Below are 8,167 nucleotides of genomic sequence, written 5' to 3' on the forward strand. Positions count from 1 at the left end.
CTGAGGAATGAGGATATATCTCCTCATTTATAAGCCTGTCTGCAAACCAGGGCTGCAGAGCTGCTCCTAGAGAAAGGACAGTAATAGCTTAGCTGGGGGTCTCCTAGAAGCAGACTTTGAGAAAAGGATTCACGTGCAGGTGACACTAAAGGACTTGCCCCTGCAGAGGAAGCAACAAGGGAGTGGGGGGCAGGATGGGGACAGGAAAGAAGCCCAGCAAGGATGTGATTATAGGGGCCATCCCAGCCTCAGCCCAACCCTGTGGGCAGCGCTGGACTGCAAAGGGGACCTCGGAGTCGGCTGCCCTAAGACCACAGGGCTGGGCTTTTGTACCAGCCAGCTCCCAGGGTATACTCAGGCATTTGTGGCTCTCCATAGGGCCAGCAGGGCAGGCGGTGAGGCTCCAGCATGGCAGGACAGGCCTCTGAGGATCACGGGTGCCAGCCCTCAGGAGCAAACCCCACAGAGGCTGGGTGGTGGGTGCGCTGGTGAAGGCTGGGTGGCTCAGTAGCAGTGACTGTGGCGACCAGCTCCTGTTGACAAGGTGTCTGTGTTGAGTGAGGCTTTGTGGGGTGCGCTGCCCGCAGTTTTTTTTGACCCTACAGAATAGGTCCTACTGGGGAGCCATTCTCAGACTCGCTTCATGAGGCAGATGACCCCTCCCCGGGGTATGCCGAGATTCAGACTCCAAGATCTTTGTAACGGGCTTAGCAGAGCGCTTGGCACAAAGCAAGCACCCCAGACACAAGCATGTTCTTATTGCTGTTGTAGATGAGGAAATTGAGGTGCGAGCTGCCTCATTTTGCCCAGCTGAGTTCTTAGCCAGATCTGAACCCAAGTGTGTCTGACTCCTGAACCCGCACAGTGTACGGGGCCTGAGGCCAGCCGATGTGTGAGCTGCTCCGCTCCAGCCCCGCCCTTCCACACACAGAAGGCCAGGCAAAGAAGGGCAGAAGAGAATCCTAGGTAGAGGAAACAGCCTGGCAGTGGGAAAGCTATGGCAGCCCAGGGGGGCTTCACGGGGAGAACCGAACATATGGGTGCGAGATAAGATGCTTCGAAGGCCCCGAAGGCCGTGCCCAGGAGCTATGGGGACTTCCTCCTGCAGGTGCCTGAGCTCTGCCGCTGCTCACAGTCAGACTGCACTTCAGCAGGGTGACAGGGCTGCAGAGGGTGGCCAGATTGAAGCAAGGGGAGAGTAGAGACCAGCCTGGGCCGCTGCAGCCCTCAAGGCCCTCTGTGGAGGCGGCATCCCAGGCAGTGGATGGGAGAACCGAGAAGGGTGGGGCAGCCACTCTAGGGATGCGTGGGGGATGGGAGGACACCTGGAGAAGCCAGGCTCCTACCCTGGGCTACAGAAGGATGACCATCCTTGATGATTTGGGAGTGCTGACTATGCTCTAGGCACTCTGCTGTGCCCCTTACGAGGTTCGAGGTTCGTGAGTTCTGATTCTCAGCACACCCTGGGTCAGGAGTCGATAGCCTTGCAAGGGGGGTATAATTAACCAAAATGAGGAAGGAAGGGAGGAGCCTCTTGGGCCTGCCCTTTCTATGAGGCATCTAGGCATCAAACGCTGTGACTAAGCTGCTACCTTCCTCCTGGCAGGAGGAGGGGGTGTGGGCTTGTCCTTTTTGCCTTTGAAGAAAGTTTTTATCACCATCTGGAGCTGCCTCCCCAGCCACCTCAGCCAGGAGCCACCGTCTTGCTTTTGGATGGTCCTGGTGAGCGGGGCAGAGGGAAGGAACCTCACTCTGCTGCTCAGAGACCTTGAGAAGTGCCCTTGACTCATTCTCCTGGAAGGAGGAAGAGACACACGAGCTCCCACTGGGTGCAGGTCGGTGGCGTTTTCTATACCCCAGCTCATTTAATTCTCAAAACAACCCTATAAGAGGGCATCGCCTCCCCACTGTCAGACCGGGAGATGGAAGTGACACCATTCTGGCATGGCATAGCCAGGTTTTTAGCCCGGTCTGTGGATTCTAAAGTCCAGGTTGGTTTTCTCTGTCTTTCTCCCTCTCTTTCACTTAAAATATAAATATGCCCAAATGAATTCATGCTCCGCCATCTCCAATGGTTGACTTGCAAAACCCCAAAAGTCACCCAGAATCTATGAGGAGATGGAGCTGAGGAGGCCATCGGTATCAAGGGGGTTCAGATATTGCTCTCTTAGGCCTGGCCTTCCATCTTGGAAGTACTCTGCAAGTCACCCCAAAACTACAGGACCTATGGACTGCCAGGCCCCCTTAGAAAACTAGCCCGTGCCAAAGAATTACATAGTGTTTTTCAATCTGTGGGTCACAACCTATTAGGAGGTGTTGTATAAAACAAAAATATATTTGCTCTTTGTTCAGATTCCTAACACAGAACTGCTAAAATCTTAGAATTTCCTGAGTGATGAGTGTTGCTCGTTATTCAGAATGAGCCCTCTCGAATCACACCTGAGTTTATGAGTTTATGCTAAGAGGTGACACAGATAGGGCCTCTAGATAGCCTCAGGATGGGGCTGGTCACCTGGAGGACCAGATAACTAGAAGGCTGGAACTGCTGACCCCGCCCGCTGACCCCCCAGATGAATGCACGGAGCTGCTGGGAGGGTGGCAAAGCTCCACATCCCTTTCCCGAGACCTCGCCTGTGTGCCAACTCCACCAGGCTGTTCCTGAGTTGCTTCCTTTACAATAAACCAGTAAATGTCAGCAAAGTGTTTCCCTAAATTCTGAGAGCCATTCTAGCAAACTGTCGGACCTGAGGAGGGGCTCATGGGAAGCCCTGGTTTATAGCCGGCCGATCAGAGTACAGGTGGCCTGGGATTTGCAATGGGCAGCTGAGCTGGCGACAGTCTGCTGGGACTGAGTCCTTAACCTGCGAGGTCTGCACTAACTCTAGGCAGTTAGCAACAGAACTGAATTAACTTGAACGCCCCAGAGGGGGTCATAAAATCAGGTGAGGGGGTCATGACTGGCTCTTTTTTCGTGAAAAATTATACTAGACTACAAAAAAAAAAAAACAGCATGCGTCTCAGGTAGCTGGAGTAAGCCTTGTTGTGCTAAACTCTTGTTTTAGTTGTGCGTGTGTGAGGCGTGTGCACTGCATCATGATGCCAAGTGTGTTTCTCACTGGCTGTCATGGTCCGAAGTTTGAAAAACACCACGAGAACAGAAACCTCCAGGGAGGGGCATTTGCACCCTGGAGTGTGTCAAGCCGACCCAGCAGAGTGTGTGTGTGTGTGTGTGTGTGTGTGTGTGTGTGTGTGCGTGTGCATGCGCGCGGGGGGCGGGGGTGGGGAGGTGTTAGAATACTTATTCTAAAAATTCCATTTTAAAACTTCCTATTTTTGTGAATATGTTTTGTTGAACTTGATAGTTTATAAGGAAATATATACATAATACATATCTGGAGAGGTGCTTAAGTTTTGTTTTTATCGATAACTTTTGCTTTGGGGGCCATGAACCCCACCCAAGGCTGCATCCGTCAGGATCCCCTTGAGAGCTATTTAAAAATGTGGAATCCATCTATGGCCATGCTACCCTGAACGAACCCAATCCCATCTGATCTTAGAAGCTAAGCAGGGTCAGGCCTGGTTAGTACTTGGATGAGGGACCACCTAGGAAGACCAGGTGCTGTAGGCATAAAAAAATTGAAAAAATAAGGGATTGAAAGCTGACAAAGTCTTTGCAATCTGTGAGATTAACCAAGGGTTGCTTCTCATAAAAAAAAAAAAAAAGGATTCCTGGCCCCCCCCAGACCCAACACTGGGCACTCCTGGGTGTGTATCTGGAATTTACATTTTCAGCAGCATCCCTAGGGGATTCTGATCCAGAATTAGTTAGTTAATTAATACAAAGGTATTAATGCTTACCCTTAGGGTAGCTGTGATATAGTAATACTACTACTACTACTACTACTACTACTACTACTAATAATAATAATAATAATAATAATACCATGTGATGAAAGGCCTTTAAGCACCCAGCCCAGCACCTGGCACATAGTAGATGCCTAATAAACACCCCCATCCTGTGCGTGCTTTCCCTTGGATTGGAAGGGGCGGAGCCTGGGTGAAATGCTGAATTGGGTGATGCAGGGGGAGCAGAGATGGACGAAGCCCTTAAATACCACTGGGTCCTGGAGAAGGGGGAGGCCCATGGCCCGGCCTTGAAGGATGTGAGGAATCTAAATAGGCACGGATTGGGGGACATGGGGGACGTTCCATCGATGCAGAGCTCAGAGGTGGGAGTGAGCAGGACACATTCACTGTGGGAAACCCAGCAGGACACTGGGAGGCCCCTGAGTTCGAAGGCAGGATCTCTGATGGGCAGAAGTGGGGAGCAGGCTGGAGAGCAAGAGCAGGGGCCAGGCTGGGGAAGGCCCTGGATGCTGGGGTTCCAGGCTGGGGAGTGATCCGCGGCCCCTCACTGCAGTGTCTTGAGCAGCAGACCGAGGAGGTGGGTGAGGGGGTGTCGGAGATTGTCCTGGTGGCGGGGGAAGGGCGTCAGGTGAGCTGAGTACCCCTGCTGGCCATCGCAATATACTGGGACCAGAAAACCATTGGAAACCCTGCTGGCAGGCCAGCCAGCCAACCAGGCAGCGCCGAGATAAACTCTGCCACCCTTCAGAATTAGAGATGGGGGTAGTGCTCGTGGGGCAGGGCCTGAGGCACGGGTGGAGCGCTGACAGCCAGTCCAGTCTGGGTCTGGGCCTGGCCTGCCTGAAGACTCTGACCCAGGACCCTGGAGGCCTCAGGTTCACGGGGAGAGGGGAGAATCGTTTAACTTTGACATTGAAAGAAAATGCAAAGATCGGTGGGCCAACCCCACCTATCAACAGTGGGGAAGCCCAAGGCCCCACCCTAGGAACTCGAAAAAGGGCCCAGAATCTTGGGCCACCCTCTTCCATTCTGCTCTTCCGTAAACAGAAGTGTCTCTCCACCATGAAAGCACTTCCCTCAGAGGAGGTGGCACCCCGAAATGCCTCACGAGCCTGTATGGTGAGCTGAGGTGGCCTGGGAAGCTCACTGCCAGCCCACATCAGGCGGCCTGGCCCTGCCGTCCCCTAGTCCAGGTCCTGAAGTTCGTAGGAGTCCGCTAAGCAAATCCTCTCGAGCCTCAGTGGTGTGCGCTGAGCACTGTGGGGACATCGGGGACCTGAAGACCTCCTCCCAGGAGCTCCCAAGGCTCACACGGTGTTAACGGTGTTAACGGGGAGGAGAGAAGCTCTCTGCGCAGCTCAGTGTGGCGCGGTGCGGGTCGGGGGCAGGAGAGAGTGGGTTACTCTCTCTACCAAGAATAGTGCCTTTGGTGGAGGCTTCCCCAGGCCGGAACAACCCAGGAAGAGCCATGACCCCCCATTCCCATGGAGGGTCCCTGGCATCTCTGGGTCCTTGGGGCTGGCACCTGGATCCTTCTGGATGCTCCCTCAGCCTCAGGGCACTGCCCCTTCACCCCAGAGAAGTCTCTAGTCTGGGCAGAGACCCCCAGCAGGATTACTGGGGTTCTTCCTCTAAGGGCTGTGGGGCCAGGAAAAGGACACACGGATGCCTCCCCAGACGTGACCTCCCGCCCCTCATGTCTCCACAGAGATTTACTGCCCTTCCCGCTGAGGCTGCCACAGGCCATCCTTGAGGCCAGCAGCTTCGCAGACCTCAAGACCATCTCCAACCTGGGCCTGGGTAAGTACTCTCCCCTGGAGTCAGGGGACGTGTCAAGGCTCAAGGAAATGGGGCCCTAGAGCTGCCCCTGCTCCCCACCTGTGCAGGCATGGCCCCTCAGGCTGAGACCAAGCTGGATTCTGAGTCCCAGCTCCCAGGGGACCACCCACACCCCAGCCCCAGGCTACTAAGCCAGCACTTCAGGGAGATTCAAAGTGGCACCTTTTAACAGCTGCCCAGGGGGTCTGATGCATGACCTCCTTGGGTCTGAGGGAGCTGGGGCTGGTCAGGGCCACGGTGGCTGATCTATTGTTAGGGCAGGGCTCCGGGAGAGGCAGAACCGAATGCCAGGGTCCTTAGCGGAGGCCAGAGAGGCAGATGCCAGCAGCTGCCCCAGCCCGGTTCCACTCTTGTCAGAAGGAGAAGTGTGAACATGACTATGACCATGAACTGAAGTGAGCTCCCCGCAACCTTCTCCCCAACGCCGCCGCCTGCCTCCTGCCCCCTGCCCAACCAACTGACCGGAAGGACAGCCCACCTTGCCCCTTATCCCTCTGACGTTCTGAGGGATGAAGAGAGGAGAGGGGAAAAGAAGGAGAAGAAAAGACAAGAACACTTCTGGTCCCAGCCCGTCTGTCCACATAACAGTGGAAGCGCCTCGTTTCCTGGGCCCCGCCTGTCGGGCTTCGCTGAGTGCTTTGCAGTGGCGAAAGCAGCCAGCGCTGACCTCTTGCTAGGGCCTCGCCACGCTGGCCCTTGGGAAGCCAGGCCAGCCACCTCTCAGGGCTCCAGCTCCTAGGCAGAGGCAGGCTGTGTTGATAAACGACATAGTTAATCCATAAGTCTTTATCGAGACTGAACTGCTCATGGGACCCTGCCCTACACGCGGCTGAGCACGGTGCCCAGAACAGGGGATGCCCGGCTCACCAGTGCTGGTCGAGTGGAAGAAGCAATGAGCGAGTGGGCAGGGCCGGGTCGTGGAGGAAGGTAAGGGCAGACCTGGGATCAGAGAAGACACCCCCTAGTTCCCAGGCCAGGCTGCCGCCCACCACCCAGAGCGGGCTCTGAACAGCACTGCCAGAGAGGCCACAGGGAGCTCGTGGGTGGAGATGAGGAAGGGGGAGTCGTCCAGACCTTGGGGTATCACTTAATGAGACCCGCCTGCGTTACCTGCACTGACTTGTCAAATCTTCAACCGGCCCCATAAAGCAGGTTCTATTGTAATCCCCACTTTACGACAGGGGACATTGAGGCAAAAGAGGTCAAGTAACACGTCCAGTATCGCGCAGCCCGTGGCTGAGCTGGGATCCGAACCAGGCGGTTTAGCCCCGGTGCCGCCCCCTCTCTCTCTCTTACACCCCCTTAACTCTTCACCCCGCCTCTCGTGGGGCTGATTTGCCCGGTTTATAAACTTGAAGACCAGTTTTCATTTGATATCGGAAATAAACGCTGAACTTCACCCCCAGATATTTCAGTCGTTGGGCTCTTACCCTCCCCAAAGTTTGACTGTAGCATGGGTGACAGTTTTGTAACTCACACAGTCCAAATGATGCCCCTGCCCTACCCTGAGGTCTCCAAGGGCAAGGATGACACTCTCATTACACTGTCTTGCGTAATCCTTGTGTCTCCATTTTAAAGATAAAATATCAAGTCTTAGCACGGCTAAGAAACTTGTCAAGGTGCCCCAGGCGAGGAAAGATCAAAGCCGGGACAGCACCTTGGCTTTCTGGCTCCAGGCAGAGCCCCTCTCCTGCCCCTCGGCTGCAGCTCATGACCTTCTCAGTGGTCTTTGCAAGAACAGGCAGTGTTGAGGCCCAAGTGTGTAGCATGAGACGGATGGGCTCAGTCTGAGGAGGCCGACCTCTGAGGGGAGGGTTGGTTTGCAGCAAGCAGCTTTGGCCCTGCTGTGGGGTTCAGGCAGGCATCCCTGGGACATTCCTTTCTGGAGGAGACAAGCCCTTCTGTCCTGGGAGAGCTTGACCTCAGGCACGATGAAGTGGGGGGGAGGGAAGATGCCGTCTGGGAAGCCAGTGGCAGGCAGTTCAGAATCCTCTGTGAGCGCTCACTTCCCGGAGACGGGGATTTAAGTAAAACCCCTTAGGGACTCTGCAGCTTAGGAACCAGAGAGTTCTGATCAGACCTGATGTCCCCAAGGGCTGAAGGACATAAAGTGAGGTCCATCAAAGTAGCTCTTCTTCCCTGGTTCGGTCCATCCCCGGAATAGGTGGAAACTAGATCTGAGAGGGCAGAGGCCAGAGGCCTTGGCTCTGACGCGTGCGGGCCTGGGCCTTGCCAACCTTCCCCTGCAGTCCAGATAATAAATATGCAACGGGCAGCGTTTGCCAAGGGCCAGGACGCACGGGCACTGTGCCCGGCATGTCATGTATTGTTCTAGGCAGGGCGCTCTTGTGGCAGAGAACTGAAACTGGCGTAGATAAAAGAGGATTTAGTGGAAAGACACTAGAGAATCTCCCAGAAACGGAGCAGAAGTCAGCCGAGCTGTGCAGGGAGCAGCATCTGT

At 54.9% G+C, this 8,167-nt stretch overlaps 1 protein-coding gene and 1 pseudogene across 1 annotated transcript in view; both read left to right on the forward strand.

The window, feature by feature from the left end:
- Positions 1-8,167, forward strand: part of RIN3 (Ras and Rab interactor 3) — a 101,817-nt gene that overhangs the window by 61,797 nt on the left and 31,853 nt on the right. The window contains exon 5 of the mRNA XM_015599747.2: positions 5,576-5,667. Coding sequence (XP_015455233.1) covers positions 5,576-5,667 — 92 coding nt within the window. The remainder of the gene's footprint in view (positions 1-5,575; positions 5,668-8,167) is intronic.
- Positions 3,510-3,628, forward strand: LOC112473708 (annotated as a pseudogene).

This window comes from Pteropus alecto, unplaced genomic scaffold (genome assembly GCF_000325575.1).
Source record: "Pteropus alecto unplaced genomic scaffold, ASM32557v1 scaffold8, whole genome shotgun sequence".
NCBI classification, from domain to species: domain Eukaryota; kingdom Metazoa; phylum Chordata; class Mammalia; order Chiroptera; family Pteropodidae; genus Pteropus; species Pteropus alecto.